Source organism: Oncorhynchus mykiss, chromosome 32, assembly GCF_013265735.2.
Source record: "Oncorhynchus mykiss isolate Arlee chromosome 32, USDA_OmykA_1.1, whole genome shotgun sequence".
Lineage (NCBI taxonomy): Eukaryota > Metazoa > Chordata > Actinopteri > Salmoniformes > Salmonidae > Oncorhynchus > Oncorhynchus mykiss.
In genome coordinates this window covers 36,530,782-36,557,816 of record NC_050572.1, presented here as the reverse complement: position 1 = coordinate 36,557,816, position 27,035 = coordinate 36,530,782, and the positions used below count along the sequence as shown (strand labels likewise).

Sequence of the window (27,035 nt, the reverse complement as noted above, 5' to 3'; positions counted from 1 at the left end):
CTAGGCTCCACCATACTGATCCATTCATCGTTGATGTGTGACAGTGGAGCCACACACACAGTGCCTTCAGAAAGTATTCACCCCCCTTTACTTTTTCCACATTGTATTGTGCTACTGCCTGCATTTAAAATGGACACAATACCCCATAATGTCAAAGTGGATAATTTTTTTTATTTTTACAAATTCATTAAAAATGAAAATCTGAAATGTCTTGAGTCAATAAGTATTCAACCACTTTATTATGGCAAGCCTACATAAGTTCAGGAGTAAAAATGTGCTTAACAAATCACAAAATAAGTTGTATGGATTCTGTGTTCAATAACATTATTTTATTTATTTATTTTATAATGACTACCCCATCTCTGTGCCCCACACATCTGTAAGGTCCCTCAATCAAGTAAGGAATTTTAAGCAGAGCTTTAACCACAAAGACCAGTGAGTTTTCCAATGTCCAGCAACGAAGGGCACCGATTAGTAGATGTGTAAAAAGGAGAAAAAAACAGACACTGAATATTTATTAATTATGCTTTGGATGGTGTATCAATACACCTAGTCACTACAAAGATACATGTGTCCTTCCTAACTCAGTTGCCGGAGAGGAAGAAAACCGCTCCAGGATTAAACCATCACCAATGGTGATTTCAAAACAGTTACAGAGTTTAATGGCTGTGATAGAAAACAACAACAACAACATTGTAGTTACTCCACAATACTAACCTAATTTGACAGAGTGAAAAGGAAGCTTGTGCAGAATAAAATATTCCAAAACATTCATCCTATTTGCAACAAGGCACTTAAGTAATACTGCAAAAAAATGTGGCAAAGAAAGGAACTTTTTGTCCTGAATACAAAGCATTATGTTTGGGGCAAATCCAGCACAACACATCACTGAGTACCACACTTCATATTTTCAAGTATCGTGGAGGCTGCATCATGTTATGGGTATGCTTGTCATTGGCAAGGACCAGGGGAGTTGATTTGGATAAAAATAAATGGAATACAACTAAGCGCAGGCAAAATCGTATAGGAAATTCTGGTTTAGTCTGCTTTCCAACATACATTGGGAGAATAATTTGGCTTAAAATCTATGACAAGACTTAAATGGCTGTCTAGCAATGATCAACAATCAATTTGACAGAGCTTGAAGTATTTTTAAAAGAATAATGGGCAAATATTATACAATCCAGGTGTGCAAAGCTTTTAGAGACATACCCCAAAACACTCACAGCTGTAATCGCTGCCAAAGGTGTGTCTAACATGTATTGACTCGGGGTTGAATACTTATTTAATCAAGATATGTTAGTGTTTCATTTTTCATAATTTATCAAAATAAATGTTCTAATATTTCTTCCACTTTGACATGAGAGTATTTTTTTGTCACTGTCTATGATTTATTGAGAATTCAAGGCACACTTAACCATTATGGCTACCACAGAATTCTGCAGCAATACGCCATGCCATCTGGTTTGCGCTTAGTGGGACTATCATTTGTTTTTTAACAGGACAATGACCCCACACACCTCCAGGCTGTATAAGGGCTATTTGACCAAGAAGAAGAGTGATGGAGTGCTGCATCAGATGACCTGGCCTCCACAATCACCCAACTTTAAGCTAAATGAAATGGTTTGGGATGTGTTGGGTGAAGGAAATGCAGCCAACAAGTGCTCAGAATATGTGGGAACTCCTTCAAAAGTTTTGGAAAAGCATTCCAGGTGAAGCTGGTTGAGAGAATGCCAAGAGTGTGCAAAGCTGTCAAGGCAAAGGGTGGCTACTTTGAAAAATCTCAAATATAAAGTATATTTTGATTTGTTTAACACTTTTTTGATTACTACATAATTCCATATGTGTTATTTCATAGTTTTGATGTCTTCACTACTATTCTACAACATAGAAAATAGTAAAAGTAAAGGAAAACCCTTGAATGAGTAGGTGTGCTCAACTTTTGATTAGTACTCTGTCTGTCTGTGTTTGTGCATTTGCGTTGTTACTGACTAAGCCAAGTCCAAACGTGCTCTAGTTTTGTATTGGCTTACATTTATTAGCTAGCGCTCCCAGCGCTAATGGGTTTTCTGTGTTACTATGGTTAATGCCGTGTATTGCTACACTGCTGTTTTCATTTGCACAGTACAATAAACAGAATCGAGTTTTGGGTTCTATTGTTGCCTATAGTAATGGTGACAGTTGGTTACGGGGATGACTGATATATACAGATGGGGGTAGTTGACATTGTGTGGTGGCAGTGTGGGAGTTTTCTTTTGGTGTCTTTTGTTTTCGGATATACTGTATCTTTTTATTAGTTGGAGAAGAATGTGAGAACCTATCCTTGTGATTACCATCATGTCACCATCATATCAAGGATCATTATCATATCTCCCATAATCATTGCCAATCACCCTAAACCAAAAATCATTAGAGACATTATAGTGCTCAGGTCAGGGTGGAACCAAAATTATTTTCCAATCGTTCCGTTCCGAGCAGAACCCCCATATTTCTGAAACCAAAACATTATGTTAATTTTAATTATTTGTAATTTGTTGTTGGTATTTTACCCTCTTTTGCTCCCAAATTCTGTGATAACCAATTGCGATCTCGTGTCATCGCTGCAACTCCCCAACAGTCTTGGGAGAGGCGAAGGTCGAGTCATGCGTCCTCCGAAACATGAACCGCCAAACTGCGCTTCTTAAATCCCGGCCGCAACAATGTGTCGGAGGAAACACCATTCATCTGACGACCGCAGTCAGCCTGCAGGTGCCCAGCCTGCCACAAGGAATTGCTGGAGCACGATGAGCCAAATAAAGCCCCCCCCCCCCCCCCCCCCCCCCCCCCCCCCCCCCCCCCCCCCCCCCCCCCCCCCCCCCCCCCGGCCAAACCCACCCGGACAACGCTGGGCCAATTGTGTGCCACCCTATGGGATTCCCAGTCATGGCCTGTTTGTGACACAGCCCAGGATCGAACCCAGGTCTGTAGTGACACCTGCGATGCAGTGCCTTAGACTGCTGCGTCACTCGGGAGGCCTTTAAAAAAACAAACAAATTAAAAGTACATTTTCACCCGGTTCTCAAAATTTCAGAATAACGTTTCTGTTCCGGAACATTAGAGATCACTTTCGTTCCCTCTTCCTGTTTTCGTTCCTCAAAAAATCCCTTTATTCTTCACTTCCCTGTGCCTGTTCCAACCCTTGCCTCAGGTTGGCTTTTTCTGTCAGATTGGATATTTGTCTCAGCTGTGTGAGAGTATCCTGAGGTAGATTGAGTTTCACTTCAGCAGGAAAGGCAGGGGATATAAAGCAAAAAGAAATTCAGAAAGGAAAATCAATATGTTAACTAAAGGAGCGGGTAAATTATTGATGAGGACTACGTGGTGGGATCCGTAGTGTCCTTACAACTTTGTCTGCTTGCCACTGTTCTGTGGGAGAGGAGCTTGGCTGAGCCAAAAACCAACACCCAGAATCTCTAAGGCTCTCAGTGAGCTCACTATCTGACACTACCTGATGTGCACTCACTTACTGTACACACAAGCACACACATACATGGACACATTTTTACACACACATATAGTCACAAGAGACCTGCATACACACTCAAGTACCATACGTACACATGGTTGTATTTAAACATACACAGACACAATGAGTCGGAAATGAATGTTTTATAGTAGTCTTTCAATTTACATTCAAAGGACGTTATGTATAGTATGACAATACACTGGCCTAATGAGACAATGCATTGTTGATCAATATCAGGCTCCAATCATACAGGTGATAACAGGAAGAACAGGCAGGGTGGCCTTCAATTCCGCATGGATGGAGAAGGTAGAGGAATGTGAGGGAGAGGTAGAAGAGAGGGAGGGAGGTAAAGAGAGGGATGAAAAGAGAAAGTGAGGGAGAGCAGGTGAGACCTGAAAGCTGCCTTTGTGTGGCGGCTGGCAGTAGGAACACTGGCCTGCTCTGTGAGGTTTTCCACACACACACACACACACACACACACACACACACACACACACGGGAGTTATGGGGGGTGCTTGGGCAAACATACTGTGTTGAAAACCGTTGCATGATGTTTTCAAATATAACAACAACAAAAAACTCTCTCCACACCCCAAGATTAACGGACGTTACCCCGCCATAAAGCGGCTCTATTTTCCCTTATTTTACACTTCTCCATTTCAGTGGCTAAACGGCTCCCCATTTCCCCCTCCACTGCATCTCAACTGTATCTGATGCTGTTCAACTGGAGCTTGAAGTGAATGATGATATCAGAGCCGGCTGCTTCATGTTCGGCATACGAAACCCACGACGACACGGTTCCAGGACTGGACGTCAGTAGCGTAACCAGACCAAACATTAAAACTACTTTGACCATTTTCAAATACAGAGATAGTGGGGGTATATTTAAACTTTGAGAGTATCTTGTTATGTGTGCGTCATCAGAGCTGTCAGCTATGTGAACTGAACTGAGCGAGCTCTGTGTTTGAGGAGACTAGCTTTAATCTTCAAGAGAGTTCTACATAAAGATTTGATCAGTTCAGTTCAACTTAAGAGGGTTTTATAGCCTAAAGTAGTCCAACTGCACTGTCATGTGTATGAAATTACCCTCCGTTGGGCTAATTTATTGCTGAGTCTGTACACGCTTCATGCTGATAGTGTATGTTTTGGTTTATACAGTATATCTGTAGGTTGGTATAAGGGTGTGTTGTGTGCTTTACATAATGGTTTGCTGCTGAATCATTTGAGACAGTGTTCCTTGACTTGTTAATGTACCTAGTGCTGCATCTGTGCTGTTAAGTGCTCCTCCGGTTGTGTACTGAGCTGTGATCTCGTTTGTTTACGTCCCCAGGAGAGACCCGGGAGACAGCGGGCGCCATGAGGCGGCGAGGAGGGCTTGAGAGAGAGGAGACATCGCCCTTCATCATCCTCAGCATCGGGCAGCGCAGGAAATGCACACACGCGCCACAGAGACTGTCTAGCAAGAGACAGGCTAACAGCACCCAATTCTGAGAGAGAGAGACGAGAGAGCGAAACCGAAGAGAGTGGAGTCAACATCCATTTATTTATCCTCAATGGGCTTAAACTGGACTGGACCAGACTTGGAAGAAATGATGTCCAAGTTACCAAACTGTTCTATATTGGACCCTCCTTGTTAGACCTTCGAAACAACTCACCCACCTTTGTGAGGCTTGGAGCTAAGAGGCAGAGAGAGGGGGAAAAAAGAGAGCGATAGAGGCAGAGAACGAGAGACATTGGGCTCCATGCAGGCGCGTAAGAAGTATGTCCTGCTGGGGCTGTGTGCTTGCTGCTGGCTGCTGCTCTTCTACTGGGGCGGTGGGGTCCAGGTCCGTCTCCTCAAGCTGCTGGGGCAGCAGAGGGGCGATGTGGTGCGCCCCTGGCCCGACTGGACCGACAGGGTACTCCTTCCGGGCTATGCCCAGCTGGAGGAACTCCAGACGGGGCCTGGTTCTGCCGAGTCCCCCCGCCAGCGTCACCAAGCCTGGACGGGCATCTATAAAGACAGTCGCTGCCGAATGGAGACCTGCTTCGACTTTACGAGATGTCGGCGTAGAGGGCGGGACGGGTTTCGAGTGTACGTCTACCCGTCGGAGAAGGGTGAGCGCGGGTCGGAGAGCTATCGTAAGATACTGACGTCTATAGGCGAGTCGCGGTACTACACCACGGACCCTCGCGAGGCATGTCTCTTCGTTTTGGGGATTGACACTCTGGACCGTGACCAGCTCTCGGGGCAGTTCGTGCCCAACTTGGACGATCGTATCAAGGGTTACCCGCTCTGGAACGAGGGACGGAACCACCTTATCTTTAATCTGTACTCGGGCACCTGGCCCAACTACACGGAGGACCTGGGCTTCAACATCGGTCAGGCCATCCTGGCTAAAGCCAGCCTCAACACGGAACACTTTCGGCCCGGGTTCGACGTCTCCATCCCCCTCTTCTCCAAGGACCATCCCCAGAAGGGGGGCGAGAGGGGCTGGTTGGTGCGAAACACGGTCCCACCGCGCAGGAAGTACCTGTTGATGTTCAAAGGGAAGCGGTATCTAACGGGCATCGGGTCGGACACCCGTAACGCCCTGCATCACATCCATAATGGGAAGGACATCGTGTCCCTCACCACATGCCGTCACGGGAAGGACTGGGAGAAACACAAAGACGCCCGCTGTGACCATGACAACCTAGAGTATGAGAGGTAAGTTAGGTTCCTAAGGGGCAGAACGGTAAATCGTAACTTCCAATTCAGATCCAAATGTACAAAATAGTACAAAAACTTTACTTTCATTCAGGGGGAGGGTTTAGTATGTTTTTTTTTAGTCCAGCGGAGGGTGATGTCATTCGTAATAAATGAAATGTTGCTCAGGGTTTGAGACTGCGTTGCGTATTATAGTATCTCATGTGTGCCCGATAATGCCTCTCATCCCTGATTCTCTCTGCTGGGCGTGTAATATTCAGTGCGCCTATCCATAGCCTGTAGTATAGGCCAGGGTTGTCAAACTCACTCCATGAAGGATCTAGTGTCTGCAGGTTTTAGTTTTCTCCTTTCAAATAAGCCCTAGACAACCAGTGTGGGGAGTTCCTGCCTAATTAGTGACCTTAATTCATCAATCACGTAAAAGGGAGGAGCGAAAAACCGCAGACACTCGTGGCCGCCGTGGAAGGAGTTTGACACGTGCTATAGGCCTATGCCATGGGTATTCAAATCTTACCATACGAGGTCCAGAACCTGCTGGTTTTCTGTTCTACCTGATAATGATTTGCAACCACCTGGAGTCGCAGGTCTAAATCAGTCCCCCGATTTAGAGGGGAACAATGAAAACACTCAGTGGAACGAACTGGCTTCAAGGTCCAGAGTTGAGTTTGAGGGGCCTAGGTTATAGGAAGAGCATGCTCGGAGAAGCACAGGGCAAAGTTATATTTCGAAGAAAATGTACTTCCTTCCCGAGTGTTTGCGCTGCTGGGATGGTGTATATGCCTAGTTAAATAAAGGTTAAATATATTAAAAATACATTCAAAATATGAATCTAGGCTACACTGCAGTGGATAGGCGTTCCTTAGGTCCTACTCTTCCTGTGGTCCAAAGCTTGCTACTGATATAATTGATGTTAATATCAATGAAATGGACCTGATTTATATGAAATAATCTGTAACGACGCTTTAGTCCTCAATGCTTTATGCTAGAAACAAGCTGTAAAATGCAGTGACTCCGATGCATATGGGATATCTTCGGTTTGTCTCTGACATTGAGGCTGCGCGACAACCGATAGCCGACAGATTGAATATCATTGTAGAATATTTGCACAAAATGCATCCGCCAATTGCAGTCTGCCTATATGGCCACACATCTTGCCTAAAGAACGTGTTCTATTTTTAATACCCTCAAACAACGTTTAATACCCTCAAAATGAGGCATACCTCGTTTCAAATTACCACTGTCAATCGTGAATGATAATTCTTCACATTTTACCATTGAAACTGCATGCCAGTCATTTGATCTCAATCAGTTTCATGGAAATATGCATTCAGATCTCATTGAATAACTGCTTTGCCTAGCGAATTAAAGCAGATGGTTGTTAACAAATGATTATAATTTCCTGTAGGCCTGTTTTGTTTCAATCAAAGCATCGCCTGCGGCGTGCGCTGTGGAGGTTTTGTCCGCACGAGGAAAACATTTGACTATTCAGCTTCAGATAAGAGATGACTGAGTGAGAAGGTGTTTTTGGTGTAACATATTATAGCCCTGCTATGCAACTTTACTAAACGAGCCCCATTGTGAGAAGTCATAATCCTCTATTTGTAATAATAGGTGATGAGAAGGACTATTAGATGTAGGTGACATCTTGATGGGGGTTATTTTGAGCGATTTGACCGTCCTTCGAATCGTGGTTCAGAAAGGACAGCGGTGGTCACGTATGGTTCCCAACCTGGTCTCAGAGCAGTTCGTATTGTCCTGTAAATAAATCCGAGACACTCCATTTAGAATGATATGTTACGTTTCGTATGGTTATGTATTCATTTGTGGATGTCCATCACCCATTCATATATGTTACGAATTAAAACATTATTATTATTTTTTTACAAGTGCATATAGGCCTACCTGATGATATGTGGCTGCTGTGTTAAACAATGAAGAGCTTTTTCTTGAATTCATTAATGATCAGATACTTCAGTTGTAACTGGTTATTTTTGTTGTTGTTGTTGTTGTTGAGTTGACGGACAACTTCAGCACTGTTCCAAACTTAAGACGGAGTTCTTTTTTTAACAACAGCCTGTATAGAAATCAAAAACGTCTCCCGGTGTTGCAGCATGCGCTCATTCATTGTCATGGTCTCGAGTGGTATGAAAAAAATATTCTGCTCGTCTCCAGTCATGTAAAATGACGTCGAATGACATGAAATGCGTTTATAAACCCACCCTTATCCGCCGGTGGTCTTCAAATCCACAACTTTATGGCTACTTTGCCATGTAATGCTTACAAAACGAACCGTTTCTAAAACGGCATATCTAAGGCTCTGGTCTGTCCTAGGGGTGAGGGGAAACAGTAGGCATCTTCTCTGCTCTCCGCTTTATGTTAGAATTATTATTCGGGGTACAGGGGATGATTACTTGTTTTTTGTTGATCAGGGAGGTTTGGGTAAAAATACATTTTTACTGAAAGGAGGGCCATCCATTTTTGTTTCAGAGAGAACAGATTTTCTCCAGGTAACCCTCATTATAAACAACTTACAGTCCCTTAGTCTCTCACCGACGTCAATGCATGACTAAGTGAAGATTCTACTTAAGTGGAAGTTCGGATTCTCCCCTTAGGGAGGGCTATTATTGTGAGGTTGTGTCATAACTTGTGTTCTGTTTCATCAGGAATACACTTGTTATTTTATTGCTTTGTTTTTTTAAAAATCATGCCGGGCGTTTTATTGGGTCCCTTAGATGTTGGGCTTTTATGAGTTTGATTTTCTCCCTCTCATCTAAATTGCGGTCTCCTTCTGGTTATTTTCTCTGTCGTTTACAGTTACCATTCCAGTTATCTCGTTAAGAGTATTGACCGTCGGTCGTGTGTTAGAGTTACAGTACAGAGTGTGGTCCTGGCTGTGTAAGGTCTTGGCGTCGAGTCTATGCCCCGTTGAAACAAGCCGACGTCCGAAGGCCGACAGACGGTTGGGGTATGTGCTCAACATTTTGAAAAAGGGTCTGAAAGCGGAGAGGTGGGTTCATCCGTGAATAGAGGAGAGGCGTCACGGTGGGGAAAAGTCGGGAAAGTTGACGTGAATAACAACAGCCACTAATAGGGTAAGAATAGGGGGAGGCTATCTCTACATGTAGCTTCCACCCAAGTACACCAGTGATGTGGTCCAGGTCAGATACTCCTAGAATGAGGGATAGAGAGAGAGAGGGAGGTGGAGGGGTTAGGTATAGAGAGAGTGAGTGGAGGGCCCTCTCTTACCCAGTAATAACAGTCATAATCAGTCCGGGACATAGCTACCTTTCTGGGTTGTTTACATTGGGCCGGTGGTGAGGGAAAGGGGACGGAGTGGAGTCCCACTCGACTGTATGAATGAGCTCATTTATTCCACACATAACCAACGGTCTGCTCAGACATCGGGGGGGGGGGGGGGGGGGGGGGGTGTCGAGAGCTTATGTTATATGATGGTGGGTTACATTTGGATATGGTGAGGGGTGCATGGAGTGGGGGTTAGGTGAGGGTAGGGGGGCGAGAGACAGCAGCAGTGTGTAAGAAAAACACCAGAATGTGTGTAGCGCTCTTTCTCTCCCTCGGAGTTGGAAATGAGGTACGCACGGGGGGCCTCGGAGTGAGGTGTGAAGGGGTGCGGGGGATGTTGGAGGCGGAGGGTGGGGGGTGGGTATTACGTTGTCCTCTCCTTGGCGCTCATATCCCGAAGAGTGTGGGGGCTTTTCGGGGATAACATAAGAACCATGCATGGAAATGGAGTCGGAATGAATGAAATGAAAGCGTGACAATATAAACGTCCCATGAAGCTGAAGGACTCCTTTTCCTCTCTCTCTCTCTCTCTCTCTCTATTCTCACTCCTTTTCCTCTCCTTCTCTCTCTCTCTCTCTCTCTCTATTCTCTCTCTCTCTATTCTTACTCCTTTTCCTCTCTCTCTCTCTCTCTCTCTCTCTCTCTCTCTCTCTCTCTCTCTCTCTCTCTCTCTCTCTCTATTCTCACTCCTTTTCCTCTCCTTCTCTCTCTCTCTCTCTCTCTCTCTCTCTCTCTCTCTCTCTCTCTATTCTCACTCCTTTTCCTCTCTCTCTATTCTCACTCCTTTTCCTCTCTCTCTCTCTCTCTCTCTCTCTCTCTCTCCTCACCACCTTTCTTCTCTCTCTCTCTTTCTCCATCTCTCCCTATTCTCACTCCTTTTCTTCTCTCTCTCTCTCTCTCTATTCTCACTCTCTTTCGTCTCTCTCTCTCTCTCTATTCTCTCTCTCTCTCTATTCTCACTCCCTTTCTTCTCTCTCTTTCTCCATCTCTCCCTATTCTCACTCCTTTTCTTCTCTCTCTCTCTATTCTCACTCCTTTTCCTCTCTCTCTCTCTCTCTCTCTATTCCCACTCCTTTGCTTCTCTCTCTCTCTCTCTCTCTTCTCACTCCTTTTCCTATCTCTCTCTCCCTGTGTCTCTCTCTCCCTGTGTCTCTCTCTCCCTGTCTCTCTCTCTCTCTCTCTCTCTCTCTCTATTCTCTCTCTCTCTCTATTCTCACTCCTTTTCCTCTCTCTCTCTCTCTCTCTCTCTCTCTCTCTATTCTCACTCCTTTTCCTCTCTCTCTATTCTCACTCCTTTTCCTCTCTCTCTCTATTCTCACTTCTTTTCCTCTCTCTCTCTCTATTCTCTCTCTCTCTATTCTCACTCCCTTTCGTCTCTCTCTCTATTCTCTCTCTCTCTATTCTCACTCCCTTTCTTCTCTCTCTCTCTCTCTCTCAATCTCTCCCTATTCCCACTCCTTTGCTTCTCTCTCTCTCTCTCTCTTCTCACTCCTTTTCCTATCTCTCTCTCCCTGTGTCTCTCTCTCCCTGTGTCTCTCTCTCCCTGTGTGTCTCTCTCTCTATTCTCTCTCTCTCTCTATTCTCTCTCTCTATATATATATATATTCTCTCTCTCTCTATATACTCTCTCTCTATTCTCTCTCTCTCTATTCTCACTCCTTTTCCTCTCTCTCTCTCTCTCTCTCTCTCTCTCTATTCTCACTCCTTTTCCCTTTTCCTCTCTCTCATCTCTCTCTATTCTCACTCCTTTTTCCTCTCTCTCTCTCTCTCTTCTCACTCCTTTTCCTATCTCTCTCTCCCTGTGTCTCTCTCTCCCTGTGTCTCCCTCTTTCTCTCTCTCTGTGTCTCTCACTCTCTCTCTCTCTATTCTCACTCCTTTTCCTCTCTCTCTCTCTTTCTCTCTCTCTCTCTCATCTCTCTCTATTCTCACTCCTTTTCCTCTCTCTCTATCTCTCTCTATTCTCACTCCTTTTCCTCTCTCTCTCTCTCTCTCTCTCTCTCTCTCTCTCTTCTCACTCCTTTTCCTATCTCTCTCTCCCTGTGTGTCTCTCTCCCTGTGTCTCTCTCTCCCTGTGTCTCTCTCTCTCTCTCTCTCTCTATTCTCTCTCTGTCTCTCTCTCTCTATATTCTCTCTCTCTATTCTCTCTCTATTCTCACTCCTTTTCCTCTCTCTCTCTCTCTCTCTCTCTCTCTCTCTATTCTCACTCCTTTTCCCTTTTCCTCTCTCTCTTTCTCTCTCTCTGTGTCTCTCACTCTCTCTCTCTCTATTCTCACTCCTTTTCCTCTCTCTCTCTCTTTCTCTCTCTCTCTCTCTCATCTCTCTCTATTCACTCCTTTTCCTCTCTCTCTATCTCTCTCTATTCTCACTCCTTTTCCTCTCTCTCTCTCTCTCTCTCTCTCTATTCTCACTCCTTTCCTCTCTCTCTGTCTCTCTCTCTCTATTCTCACTCATTTTCCTCTCTCTCTCTCCCTATTCTCACTCCTTTTCTTCTCTCTCTCTCTCCCTATTCTCACTCCTTTTCTTCTCTCTCTCTGTCTCTCTCTCTATTCTCACTACTTATTCTTCTCTCTCTCTCTCTCCCTATTCTCACTCCTTTTCTTCTCTCTCTCTCTCCCTATTCTCACTCCTTTTCTTCTCTCTCTGTCTCTCTCTCTATTCTCACTACTTATTCTTCTCTCTCTCTCTCTCTATTCTCACTCCTTTTCTTCTCTCTCTCTCTCCCTATTCTCACTCCTTTTCTTCTCTCTCTCTGTCTCTCTCTCTATTCTCACTACTTATTCTTCTCTCTCTCTCTTCTCACTACTTATTCTTCTCTCTCTCTCTCTCTCTCTCTCTCTCAATTAATTCAATTCGCTTTATTGTCATGACGTAACAATGTACATATTGCCAAAGCTTATTTTGGATATTTACAATATAAAAAATAAATACAAATGAGAATCAAATTGTCAACGGGACAACAATAACCAAGTGTCAAAAGAGCCATACATTCAACAATAACAATAAGTATACAGTAGAGGACATGTGCAGGTTGATTGGTCTGTCAGACACTGTCCCTCATCTTATGGCAGGCAGCAATGTAGTGTGCTGCCAACCCACAGCTCTCTGCGTCCTCCCCCAACAGAACGGGTAGCCTATCCTCACCAGAGAGGTCTTTGAAACCTTGAATAAGGGTTTCAAATTTGGGAAATGACACTCTCTAATTGTTTTATATTTTTGACATTTTGTCAGGAAATGCAGCTCCGTCTCAGGTTCTGCTGTTGTGCAGTGCTTTCCTCTACAGGGAGCCAGGTTTTCCTCTCTCTCTCTCGCTCTCTCTCTTTCTCCATCTCTCCCTTTTCTCACTCCCTTTCTCACTCTCTATTCTCACTCCTTTTCTTCTCTCTCTCTCTCTCTCTCTCTCTCAACCTGTCTTTTTCTTTCTACCCCCCCCCCTCCCCCTCTCACGCCTTTCCTTCTCTGTTTCTCCTATCTTCCTTGGCTGTGGGCTCAGGCAGGCAGGCAGGTTGCAGCCTCTTAGCAGGTTGTACCAGGTTAATGAGCACTTGCATCTGGTCCACTTACAGATTAACCCGGGAGGACCCGGGACTGGAAAGGGTGGGGGGCGGGGCATAAATTAAGTCATGGGGAGAGAGAAACATAGACAGAGAGAGGGAAAGATCACGAGAGGCATGATGGAGAGGGGGATGAATGGGACTGCAGGAAAGGCGAGACATGGGGGTTAGATAGAGAGGGAGTAACGGAGAGGGGGAGGAAGGGAGAGAGGCAGACAGCAGGAAAGAGAAGGAGAAGGAAAGGTAGGAAAGGGAGAAAGAAGGTAGGACTTCAGGCAGGGAAAGGACCCATAAAGAAAGAGAGGCCAAGAGGGAGAGAAAGAAGGAGGGAGAGAGGGGGATACTTCAGGCAAGGGAGAGGCTTTACCGCAGCCTATTGGCCTAGTTTCCCTTCTTTCTCACTTTGGAGGATTCCGTGAGAAAGGAAAGAAAAACCTGCATTGTACAGTGAATGTAAATGAGGGAGTGTGTGAAAAGAGAGGAGTGGGAATGGAGCAGGGAGTTTCAGGAGACACACACATAGATGCGTACACACACACACACACACACACACACACACACACACACATGCACGCACACTAGTAGAACACTTTGCAGAGTTGCTTTAGTCATAGTTGAAGCGCTAAGGGTGAGGTATAAGTATCAGGGGTGGGGGCAGGCAGGGGTAAGGGGGTGCGACAGAGGGAGGGAGGGAGGAAGGGAGGGAGGGAGGGAGGGGGTGTAATGGCAAAATGATGTACCTCTCCATTCAGCTTAAATGGTTGTTCCCATGGCGACGGTCTTGCCATGTGGAAGACGGTATCACAGCATAGGCCATTATTCATGACCCAGAAAGAACTCAGGGAGAGAGTAGAGTAGAGGGATAAAAAGACCACTGTTCCCTATACAGTAGGATATACAGTAATATACAATAGATACATGAATATACAGTACAGTAAAGGACCACATCAGTATTACATGCATGTTGCGTTATAGGAAGGATATCTGAAATTGTTGTTGTTTTTCTATAAATGATCTGACACTATCCATGGTACTGTCTGTTACATGGCTTCATGACCTGAGTTGTACTGTAGTTGTACTGTAGTTGTACTGTAGTTATAGCTAGTGTTCCCGCAGTTTGACCATCGGTGTGTACTTGCATGTGTGTATGGGTGTTTTGTTTTTTGAGCGGGTGGATGTGTTTGTGTGGGAATGTTTGAGTGCATGCCTTTATGTCTACGTGTGTGTGTGTGTGTGACATGTATAATAGTGTGTGTGTTGGGATGTTGGCAGGCCCCAATAAGAAATCCTATACCCCACTGTAATTAGGGGCTGTGAAATTGTACCCCTGGAGAGCATGCGGTCTGTGCTGCTCGTGTTCCTGTCCAGAACAAACTCCTCTGTTTGTGTCTCTGTTCCCCAAAAAATAGAAGCGAGACAACGCCTTCAAGTTCCCAACCTCTTTCTTCCATTCTCCTTCTCTTTTCTTCTCCCAGTTCTTCTCTCCCTCTCCCACACTCCCGTCGCTCTCCCTCTGTCTCTCTCACTTTGTTCTCAACCTCCACCCCTCTTTCCCTCTCTCTCCTTCCTTTTTCCATTTTCCAGTCTCTCTCTCTCTCTCCTGCACTCCCTTTTCTCTCCCTCTTTACTTTGTCTTCCGGTCTTCCTCTTGCGCTACTCTTACTGCAAGTATTTCTTCCTATCGGCCTACTCCCTCTTTTTTGAGTTATGCTTTTTTTAAATGACCGCCCCCTCCTTCTTTTAAACATTAAACTTAACAGCAATGTTAAATAAGTGCACACGCACACACATCCTGCCCACACTTCCCACTCTCCCCACACTCATGCATTTACTCATGCATGCTTGCATGGACACACGCTCATGGAGAGTCACGCACACACACACAAACACACACACACCCTGCCTTTCACAAGCTGGCATAAAACACACCAAAGGTTATAGGAGGGATTGGGAAGGTCTTGCCTTATCTGAGTCAAACAGGGTCTCGTTTAATCCAGCTAAAAAGAAAAGTGGACCAATGACCTCTCTAACTCTCTACAGCCCCCTATCTGTAAGCTGACCTCATAGCACCCAGTGGTGGTGCCAGGTGGTTGCGTGTTATTATGTCTGGTTCCATCTCAGACGGTTGTCTGTTTTTGTCTGGCTACACTGTACCGGTAAACACACACCTTTTGAAATGGTAAACAGAATCAATTATGCTTGGCAAAGAAATTGTGACTAGTTTGCGGTCCTACATTTGCATATTTTGTTAACTTACCAGAACAATTCAAAGTTAACTGAGAACATAGGCTCTAGGGCCATAGGCTCTTACTAGCTCTAGGGCCTCACATTCCTTGGCCAATTGTTTATGTCTTAAGCAAACCCCCCTCATTCTTTGCATTTAGCTGTCCTTCTCCTTTAGACCTGTGTATATTGAGTGGGAGTGTCCAGCCTGTCATGTTGTCAGGTGCCTCTCAGGTTCCTGATGTGGAGCCTTTTGGCCCCGGGGCCCATGCTGTCTTAACAGCAGCCCACGCCGGGGCCCCTAGATATACTAGTGTGGATGTCTTTAATGGGGGCCCATTCACCAGCCTAATAGGGCCCTTTATCCAGCCTGGCCAGCACCACAGCGATCATAGCTGGAAAAGCCTCCGGCGTCCTCACTCGCTTTTGTCCGAGCCAACTGGAGCAGAAAGCCTTTGACAATATGGGAGAGACTAGAGGAGAGAGGGGGACTCTTGCCTTCTGCTGTTAAGACTCTCCTCGCTCTCTCGCTCTCTCTGTTATTCACTTGTTTACCCATTTGATAGCCTCGACTTGACCTTGTGAACCCATAACTCGGTATCTGGAGCTTATGGATGGTAGGGATTGGGGGAAATGGGGCATGTGAAAGCAAATTCTGCAAGTCTTTCAGGAGTGTCAAGACAAAGCGTCTGGAATAAATGTATTAAATATACTGTACATGTAAAGGTATGTTCATGTGTAGTTTTTTTGACCATCTATGAGGGAAAGGAAGAAAACTTAGAGTCTTTGACAGACATATATGGTCATGGTTGAGAGGCTATTTACTAATGCACAGTCTGGTATTAAGGTTAAATTGGGATTTGAAAGGGGTGGATTTAACCCCAACTGAGTTGACTTTCTAATGTGATTTTCCACTTTATGATTCAGAATAATCCTCCTTACCACTTTCCTTTTAAGGTTGGTTGGAGTCCACTTTCACTGAGTCCCCACTTTCACCTCATACCGTAATGACCGATGACTGACAACCAGGTTAGTATAATCCAAACTGATTAATTTAGCTAGCATCTTCTCAACATGACATGCGCAACAGAGGCACCGGAGGATCAACATTAACCGCATAACGTACCCTTACACTTCTTAGCATTTGATACAATTGCACTCAATTAAAAAAATACTCCTACAGTATATTAAAAGTCTTATATGATAGGGTGTGGTGTACAGTGCATTGCAAAAGTATTCACCCCCTTGGCGTTTTTCCTATTTTGTTAAATTACAACCTGTAATTTAAATTGATTTTTATTTGGATTTCATGTAATGGACATACACAAAATTGTCCAAATTGGTGAAGTTAAATGTAAAAAATAACTTATTTCTAAATATATATTTAAAAAAAACAGAAAAGTGGTGTGTGCATATGTATTTGCTATGAAGCCCCTAAATCAGAAGTCACATAATTAGTTAAATAAAGTCCACCTGTGTGCAATATATATATATATATATATATATATATATATATATATATACCTGTTCTGAAAGGCCCCAGAGTCTGCAACACCAGTAAGCAATGGCCACTACCAAGCAAGCGGCACCATGAAGACCAAGGAGCTCTCCAAACAGATCAGGGAGAAAGTTGTGGAGAAGTACAGATCAGGGTTGGGTTCTAAAAAAATATCAGAAACTTTGAACGTCCCACGGAGCACCATTAAATCCATTATACAAAAATGGAAAGAATATGGCACCACAATAAACCTGCCAAGAGAAGGCCGCCCACCAAAACTCACAGACCAGGCAAGGAGGGCATTAATCAGAGAGGCAACAAAGAGACCAAATATAACCCTGAAGGAGCTGCAAAGCTCCACAGCAGAGATTGGAGTATCTGTCCATTAAGCTGTACACTCCACAGGGCTGGGCTTTACGGAAGAGTGGCTAGAAAAAAACCATTGCTTGAAGAAAAAAAAATAATCAAACACATTTGGTGTTTGCCAAAAGGCATGTGGGAGACTCCCCAAACATATGAAAGAAGGTACTCTGATCAGATAAGTCTAAAATTGAGCTTTTGGCCATCAAGGAAAACGTGATGTCTGGCGCAAACCCAGACATTGCGTGTTGTTGTACTCCAGCACTTTGGATTTGAAAATGATTATTTCAGTCCTGACTGTGTTGTCAATAATGTGTGAGGATCGACGCTGGAGACAGGAAGCAGGTACAGGAAGAAAATGTAGTAATTAACGGACATGAAACAGGACAGGAACGGCGTCTGGACAGGGGACAAAATAACGACATCAATGCTGACACGGGGATGGAACAGACATAAAGGGGAGGCAATCAAATAATAATGGAGGTCGGGTGGGTCCAATGAGGTGCAGGTGCGCGTAACGACGGTGACAGGTGTGCGTAATGATAGGCAGTCTAGCGCCCTTGAGCTCAGAGAGGGAGAGCTGGAGCAGGCGTGACATAATGATATTTGTGCGTCTAACGTTCTCACTCATTATTGACGGTTCATTCAGGACTATTCGTAATCATGGTAGCATCCACATTAATGTATATTCTATTCTTGTTTACAATAAAAGTGACTACAAAATGACACAATACATTATTTGCCATTTCATTTCTAATGGGCAGAACATAATCTGAAACGCAACCAACACAGACAATGCCTCCAAGATTGTAGAGTCACAAGCTTGATGTAATCATTGCGTGCTAGGAATATGGCACAAAATACTCAACTCTTGACTACTTTAATACACATAAGTGAATTTGTCCCAATACTTTTGTCCCGTTAAATTGGGCGGGACTATGCTCAAAAAGTGCTGTAATGTCTAAACGGTTCACCTGATATGGATGAAAATACCCTCAAGTTTAAGCTGACAGTCGGCACTTTAACCTCAGTCATTGTATCACTTCAAACCCAAAGTGCTGGAGTACCTCGCCAAAGGAAGAACACATGCTTTACTGTCCCAATAATTACAGAGGCGACTGTATGTAGGGGTAAAGTGACTAAGCAACAGGATAGATAATAGACCGCAGCAGCAGCAGCAGCAGCGTATGTGGTGAGTGGGAATGTGCGTGTGGCGTCAGTATGCATGTGTGCGCGTGCTGTGTGTGTGGGCGTAGGTGTGTGTTGGGATGTCGGTGTATGTATGTTTGAGTGTGTGGGTAGAGTCATGAGTTCTCCTGTTCAACTCCTGTTTAATTATAGCCTGGGAGCTAGCTGATGCTGGTTTGGTGTGAGTCCCCTGTCTCTCCACTACACACCGATGATGAATGAGACTTGAGACTGGCTGCAGCTTCCAGCTGCTCGCTCTGGGACCGTCTACTTTAGATTCTACACTGATGCTAGGTTATATGGGCTCTCGGGACGCAATTAATAATAATAATAACAATAATTAGGTGGGTGTGTGTTATACACACGTGTGAGTTAGAAAAATCGTTTTTGGGCATATCCCACTTCCCCCTGAGACACGCTCGGACAGTGAGATCACGGCCAGGGATCGATCAGCCATTATTGACGGCAACCCTGGAGCAATTCGGGTTAAGTGCCTTGCTCAAGTGCACATGGGCAGATTTTTCACCTCGTCAGCTCAGGGATTCGAACCAGTGACCTTTCGGTTACTGGCACAATGCTCTTAAAGGAACGTTCCACCCAAAAACAATGTTTTGGTATTTGTTTCATTCGTCCATAGTTGACAGTCCAAAAAGTGTTCAAGATATGTCACTTTCAAAATACAGAAATCATCCTACGGGGATGAAAGTTACATATCTGGAAAACGTGCCTTTACATAAACATCACCTAGCCTATTTCAGCCAGTGTCTTCTACTCCTTCACCCCACACGCCCTTCCCTCTGACCCTACACCCCGACATTACAAGCGGTTTCCACTATCAACGTCCTAGCCAAGTCCAGACACAGCTCCATTCCGAGGACTATACCTAGCTTGGCAGCCACTGCTATTACTACTACTGTTGCTCCTTCACCCAATAGCCATGTCTCTGGACCTACACCCACCCCTCACATCCCACTCTCACACCCCAGGTCAGGTTACCGCACACCCTGGCCTGATTGCCCATCCCTGTTCCAGCTTCCCCCTGGTTGTCACCCCTTGTCCCCTGAGATCCACCAGGCTATCTAGAGTGGTTGAGTTTAGTCAGGCTGGCAGGGCTGCAGTAACCAGAGCTTGCTCCTCTCTCTTTTTGTCGGGAATGAGTCTCTCTCTCTCTCTGCCCACCCACCCCCCCCCCACCCCTTCCGTTCTCTCGCTTTCACACTCTCTAGTGGTTAGAGCGGGTGGGCCAGTAACCGAAAGGTTGCTGGATCGACTCCCCGAGCTGACAAGGTAAACAACCTGTCGTTCTGCCCCTGAGCAAGGCAGTTAACCCCCTGTCCCCCCCCCCTGTCCCCGGTGGATGTCGATTAAGGCAGCCCCCCCCCTCTCTGATTCAGGTGGGGTTGGGTTAAATGCGGAAGACATTTCAGTTGAATACATTCAGGTGGACTGACTAGGTTTCCCCCTTTCCTGCTCTGTCTCTTTGTTTTTAGATTTCTCCCTCTCTCTCTTACCCGTTCTCTTATTCTCGTTCTCTCTTGCTCTCTCTCGGTTCTTCCCTTTCTCTTGATCTACCCTGTCTCTTTTACACACACACACACGAGCACACACACCCTTAGCAGGAAAATAAACATGTAGCTGAACACACACTCATGCGCACGCACGCACGCACACACATACACACGCACACGCACACACACATATGCGCACACACGCACACATTAGTTTTACTATCCTCGTGGGGACCAAACAATATGATTCCTATTAAAAATCCTATTTTCCCTAACCCTTAAAACAAACTATAATTCTAAGCCTAAAATAGCCTTTTTCCTTGTGGGGACTGGCGAAATGTCCCCAATTTTCCTTGTATTACTATCCTTATGAGGACTTCTGGTCCCCACAAGGTAAATTAAAACCAAACACACACACACACTCATCCCACTCCATCACTGCTCCTAATAGGGTGTAGGCTGAGAGAAAGAGCCAGACTCCCTCCGTCAGCACAGTGAATCTATATTCATTCACTATCTCCACCGTGCCCTAGAGGCAAATGAACTAGAGAGAATCCATAGATCCAATAAGCCCACTGATCTATTGAGAAACTCTCTTTGGAATGGAATCTAGGAATCCATACTGCATGAATCCCTCCCCTGCAGAATGGATTAGATAACCAGCTCGCTATGTCGTCCTAGCGTTATGGCTATCAGTTTGCCACTGCTGCCGTGGTAAGCATTTAGGTAATGTTGTTAGTGCAGCATAGAGCATAGATTGTTTCCTGGTTCTCTTATCAGTAAATCACCTACTCAATCCTGATGTTTTAGCCTGTGGCATTTACCTTCAGTGGAAGCACCATATTTGTATGCAATGAATCAAGACGATTAAATGAGAATTGTCTTTGTGAAATATCGCAGAGAAATACAGTCTTAGTTAATAACTCATACTTACTGTACAAATACACTTGGGCTATTGGCTGTGTGGTAGCCTCCAAATGAACTGCATTAACCCTTGCAGCACCCCTTCCCTTTGGGTGGGAATGGAATGGCTGTGCTTGCTGCTCATTGGCTGGTGGGCTGCCTGTTATCTGGAATGCCTCTCTCTCTGTCTGTATGTCTGTCTGTTAGGAGAGACGGAGTGGAGATACCAATCCATCATATAGGGAGGCAGAGGGATTAGGAGTGTGTGTGTGTGTGTGTGTGTGATGGAGGAATAGGATGTGCAAGTGTGTGTAAGGAAGAGTTCATGGTTGTATGAGAGAGAAAACGAAAGTGTGCGGTAATGCAGCATTGATCCTTGCTTGATATTTAAACCCTGTCTCTGCCCACTGACTGCTGATTGCAGTTTGTTCTTAATGCTCCTGCACTGATGCTCCTCCCTGCTCTCTTAGCTGGAGTGGAGACCCTGGTGAGTGAAACGTTTAACCCAAACCCCACTCTTCTAATGCTAGGTTCTCCAACTGGCGACCCCCGGGCTCGTGGGTGGTTTGGTTTGGCCACCCAAGTTTTCTGAGGGGCGGGGGGGGGGGGGGGGGGGGGGGGGGCATAATAGGTTGTAAAAACTTGGAGCTGATTTCCTGGTGTTATCTTCATTTAAGAAATCTGTTCCCAAGTATAATAGAGACACGTGATCATATACAAACGTAAGCAAGGTTTGAAATGATGTTTTAGTCAAACATCTGTTTTGGCTTTGTGCGGTCAATTAAATATATATATATATTATTTTTAACTATGTTTACATTTCAGTAGAAGCTCTTATGTTAAGTGCCTTGCTCAGAGGCACACCAACAGATGTTTCACCGAGTCGGCTCGGGGGTTTCAAACCAGTGACCTTTCAATTACTGGCCCAACGCTCTTAACCGCTAGGCTACCTGCCGACCCTGCCTGTTCCGGGCCCACCGACCATCCGCTCAAGGAAAAATCGGCCCGCGGCGGAATCTTGTTCATGATCACTGCTCTAATGTACGAGCGCAGAGCAGACCAGTAAGCTAGAAACCCAGTTTTGGAACAAAGTGGTAGAAATAGTCGGAGGGTTTGTGAAATGTTAGTTCTAGTGAAAAGTGTTGATTTGCTAATAATGCCGATTCTCCTTTTCTTCAGAAGGGAGTTAGAATAAGCAATACAGGATTGGATTTATAAGAACTGAACTCTCAATTTTATATATTACCCCTGTATATGTATAAAACCTTCTTGGGAAAAAAAATATGCAAATAAGCACTGTTCCAAATGTTCAGTTACAGAAATTTGACATTTGATTTGTATGGTGGAGTTATGTCACACGTGCAGCTAACAAAAACATATGGAAATGTCTGCTCTACCCCAAATTACAACCAACTAATTGCAGCATTACCACAAAAATGGAAGAGGAAAGTGGAAGGGGGGAAAAGTAATGGACTTGTCTGTTGGCCCTGCATTAAAGATAATTGGTTGAAGAAAATTGTGATAAATAAAAAAGTATACCAGTTTCATTTAAGGACAAAAAAAAGTGACAGCTGTGCCATATAGATTGCAAAATAGTTGGAATCGGTACGTCTCAAGTCTCTTCCTATGGCAGATGGTTTATGAACTGATACGCAAAACGACACCCGGATTAAAAAAATAGGATTTTTCCATTTCAATTTTTATACAAAATTCTTGCAACCAATATAATGTTATTTATATGGGGGGATACAACCTCCCCAGCTCTGCAGATTTCGCTGTGAAGAGAATCATTAGATCATTTGTTTCGGTACTGACCATATGTAGCTTGTTTTTGGTCGCAGGTCCAGGAATGGCTGAAGAATTGCAATATTTACCTGGAGCTAACTGTGCAGATAGCAAAGGTGATCTGAAAAGTCATAGTCAGTCAATCAATAATATAATAATACTTTTAGCTAAAATGTTTATTTTCAATTCACAATCTGTAGAAACGATAAGAATAGAAAGGTTCAGAACTTTTGTGAAACATCACAGCACAGCAAATATAAATCCAAAATGGATGGTGTTAAGAGATTAGATGGCAGGGGTTGAATGGAGCTGAAGGTTGGGACTAATAGCAACTAATAACAACAATATAACTAATGTAAAACATACTGTGCCCGTAAAATGTACATAGGTTCAGAACTTTTGTGAAAGAGGACAGTTTGAAATGGTAAATATATGATACGGTAAATGAGAAAAATCGAACTGGATGGACATCAGACATAGAAGGGAGAGGTTGAGGTTAGAGGAAGGGCAGGCGTAAAAGCAAACTAAATAGATCTAATGTAAAATAGACTGCCTATAACATGTATATCCGTAATAATAAGCAGGAAGTAGAAGCCTAAGCGTTGATGTTCACTAGTTTACTCCAGTGGTGGTAGTAATAAAGGACAATATATATATATTTTTAAAGTGTGTGTGTGTGTGTGTGTGTGTGTGTGTACAGTATATGTATTTATATGTGTGTACAAAAGTTTGGAGAGACCTACTCATTCAAGTATTTTTCTTTATTTAGACTATTTTCTACATTGTAGAATAATAGTGAAGACATCAAAACCATGAAATGTAGTAACCAGAAATGTGTTAAACAAATCAACGTATATTTTATGTAGATTCTTCAAAGTAGTCACCCATTGCCTTGATGACACCTTTGCTCACTCTTCACATTCTCTCAACCAGCTTCACCTGGAATGCTTTTCCAACAGTCTTGAAGGAGTTCCCACACATGCTGAGCACTTGTTGGCTGCTTTTTCTTCACTCTGTGGTCAAACTCATCCCAAACCATCTCAATTGGGTTGAGGTCGGGTGATTATGGAGGCCAGGTCATCTGATGCAGCACTCCATCACTCTCCTTCTTGGTCAAATAGCCTTTACACAGCCTGGAGGTGTGTTTGGTCATTGTCCTGTTGATAGTCACACTAAGCGCAAACCAGATGGGATGGCGTATCGCTGCAGAATGCTGTGGAAGCCATGCTGGTTAAGTGTGACTTGAATTCTAAATAAATCACAGACATTGTCACCAGCAAAGCACCATCTCACCTCCTCCTCCACGCTTCACAGTAGGAACCACACATGTGGAGATCATCCGTTCAACTACTCTACGTCTCACAAAGACACAGCGATTGGGACCAAAAATATCAAATTTGGACTCATCAGGCCAAAGGACAGATTTCCACCTGTCTAATATCCATTGCTTGTGTTTCTTGGCCCATGCAAGTCTCTTCTTATTGGTGTCCTTTAGTAGTGTTTTTTTCCCCCAGTAATTTGACCATGAAGGCCTGATTCACGCGGTCTCCTCTGAACAGTTGATGTTGAGATGTGTCTGTTACTTGAACTCTGTGAAGCATTTATTTCGGCTGCAATCTCTGAGGCTGGTAACTCTAATGAACTTATCCTTTGCAGCAGAGGTAACTCTGGGTCTTCCTTTCCAATGGCAGAGTTCCTCTGTCCAGTGTTTGTGTTCTTTCCCATTTTAATCTTTTATTTTTATTGGCCAGTCTGAAATATGGCTTTTTCTTTGCAACTCTGCCTAGAAGTCCAGCATCCCGGAGTCGCCTCATCGCTGTTGACGTTGAGACTGCTGTTTTGCGGGTACTATTTAATGAAGCTGCCAGTTGAGGACTTGTGAGGCATCTGTTTCTTAAACTAGACACTCTAATGCAGTTGTGCACCGCGGCCTCCCACTCCTCTTTCTATTCTGGTTAGGGCCAGTTTGCGCTGTTCTGTGAAGGGAGTAGTACACAACGTTGTAGGAGATCTTCGGTTTCTTGGCAATTTCTCGCATGGAATATCCTTAATTTCTCATAACAATAATAGACTGACGAGTTTCAGAAGTTCTTTGTTTCTGGCCATTTTGAGCTTGTAATCGAACCCACAAATGCTGATGCTCCAGACACTCAATTAGTCTAAATGCCAGTTGTATTGCTTCTTTAATCAGAACAACAGTTTTCAGATGTACTAACACCATTGCAAAAGGGTTTTCTAATGATAAATTAGCCTTTTCAAATTATAAACTTGGATTAGCTAACACAACATGCGATTGGAACACAGGAGTGATGGTTGCTGATAATGGGCCTCTGTACGCCTATGTAGATATTCCATTAAAAATCTGCCATTTCCTGCCACAAAAGTAATTTACAACATTAACAATGTCTACACTGTATTTCTGATCAATTTGATGTTATTTTAATGGACAAATCTTTTTGCTTTTCTTTGAAAAACAAGGACATTTCTAAGTGACCCCAAACTTGTGAACGATAGTGTATATTTGCAAAAAAAAAAATATGGGGGATTGGAAGTGATGCAGACAATTACATTGATGGAAGCTACAATCTACCTGCAATATTAAAGCTGATCTGCCCCCTAAAATAAATACAAATGAGTATGGTTCAACCTTGAAGTTCAACTTTGAACTTCCGATTCAAAGCTTTGATTGAAGTATGGCAGTGTATAGATACAAGCACGTTTGCCATATTGCCAAGCCCTCTAACACAAGCAACCCTGGTAAACAACAGATCCAGGTGAAGCTTCAAGTCTCTATCTCCTTTGATGTCAATTTCACACACCATTTGATGTTATGGGGAAGCAATTTACATGCCTTTCAAGAGCAGAATGTGCTCTTTTGACGAACGTATCAAGGAAAAGACACCCTGACCGCTTAAATGAAATGGACTGTGGTATGGTGTTGTGGCTCCAGTGAGACTATGGGTGTTTTGTGGTTGTTGTCGGAGACTGTTTATTATGGCCTGGCTCTGGCTACGGGGGGACATTTGACAAATGCTACATGCAAATCTCTCTGTGGGTGACCTTTTTTTTTGCTTAGCAGCAGCAGCTCTCGGGCTGTAGCTAAATCAGTGTCGGTTAAAAGAAAAATGGCTTTCGTTCTTTATGTTCTCTTTTCTGGTCCCTAAACCCATCTGTTAGGGCTGGGTGGGAAAGTAATGAGGTTTATAAGTCCTATCTAACTTTCATCGGTTTTAGTTGTTGAGGGCTAGCCTTAGACTACTAGGTTGTGTGCTTCCAAGTCAAATGGGCCTATTCCACAATCAACACCTTTCCCCTTTCCCTAGCCCTTGTCCCTTTGCAGGTCTGCAAGAATTGAAAGGTATAAGCAACAGTTAAGGGTCAACCTAGCTTTCTATTGCGCTTACATCTATCTAATACCTTCAGATCTGACTGTAAGGAGAAGAAGGGGCTTGGTTTCCAACTGAACGGGACATACAGTGCCTTGCGAAAGTATTCGGCCCCCTTGAACTTTGCGACCTTTTGCCACATTTCAGGCTTCAAACATAAAGATATAAAACTGTATTTTTTTGTGAAGAATCAACAACAAGTGGGACACAATCATGAAGTGGAACGACATTTATTGGATATTTCAAACTTTTTTAACAAATCAAAAACTGAAAAATTGGGCGTGCAAAATTATTCAGCCCCCTTAAGTCAATACTTTGTAGCGCCACCTTTTGCTGCGATTACAGCTGTAAGTCGCTTGGGGTATGTCTCTATCAGTTTTGCACATCGAGAGACTGACATTTTTTCCCATTCCTCCTTGCAAAACAGCTTGAGCTCAGTGAGGTTGGATGGAGAGCATTTGTGAACAGCAGTTTTCAGTTCTTTCCACAGATTCTCGATTGGATTCAGGTCTGGACTTTGACTTGGCCATTCTAACACCTGGGTATGTTTATTTTTGAACCATTCCATTGTAGATTTTGCTTTATGTTTTGGATCATTGTCTTGTTGGAAGACAAATCTCCGTCCCAGTCTCAGGTCTTTTGCAGACTCCATCAGGTTTTCTTCCAGAATTTCTTCCAGAATGGTCCTGTATTTGGCTCCATCCATCTTCCCATCAATTTTAACCATCTTCCCTGTCCCTGCTGAAGAAAAGCAGGCCCAAACCATGATGCTGCCACCACCATGTTTGACAGTGGGGATGGTGTGTTCAGCTGTGTTGCTTTTACGCCAAACATAACGTTTTGCATTGTTGCCAAAAAGTTCAATTTTGGTTTCATCTGACCAGAGCACCTTCTTCCACATGTTTGGTGTGTCTCCCAGGTGGCTTGTGGCAAACTTTAAACGACACTTTTTATGGATATCTTTAAGAAATGGCTTTCTTCTTGCCACTCTTCCATAAAAGCCAGATTTGTGCAATACACGACTGATTGTTGTCCTATGGACAGAGTCTCCCACCTCAGCTGTAGATCTCTGCAGTTCATCCAGAGTGATCATGGGCCTCTTGGCTGCATCTCTGATCAGTCTTCTCCTTGTATG

General features: G+C 44.1%; 1 protein-coding gene across 5 annotated transcripts in view; it reads left to right on the top strand.

Moving 5' to 3' along the window:
- Window positions 1–27,035, top strand: part of LOC110488385 (exostosin-1c) — a 95,502-nt gene that overhangs the window by 11,014 nt on the left and 57,453 nt on the right. For 4 of the 5 annotated variants that reach the window (XM_036970808.1, XM_036970806.1, XM_036970807.1 and 1 more), the window contains exon 2: window positions 4,836–6,194. In XM_036970808.1, coding sequence (XP_036826703.1) covers window positions 5,248–6,194 — 947 coding nt within the window. In that variant the 5' untranslated portion in view covers window positions 4,836–5,247. Of the gene's footprint in view, window positions 1–3,830; window positions 4,318–4,835; window positions 6,195–27,035 lie in introns of those variants that run through there. The other variant, XM_036970809.1, reaches the window with a different exon arrangement.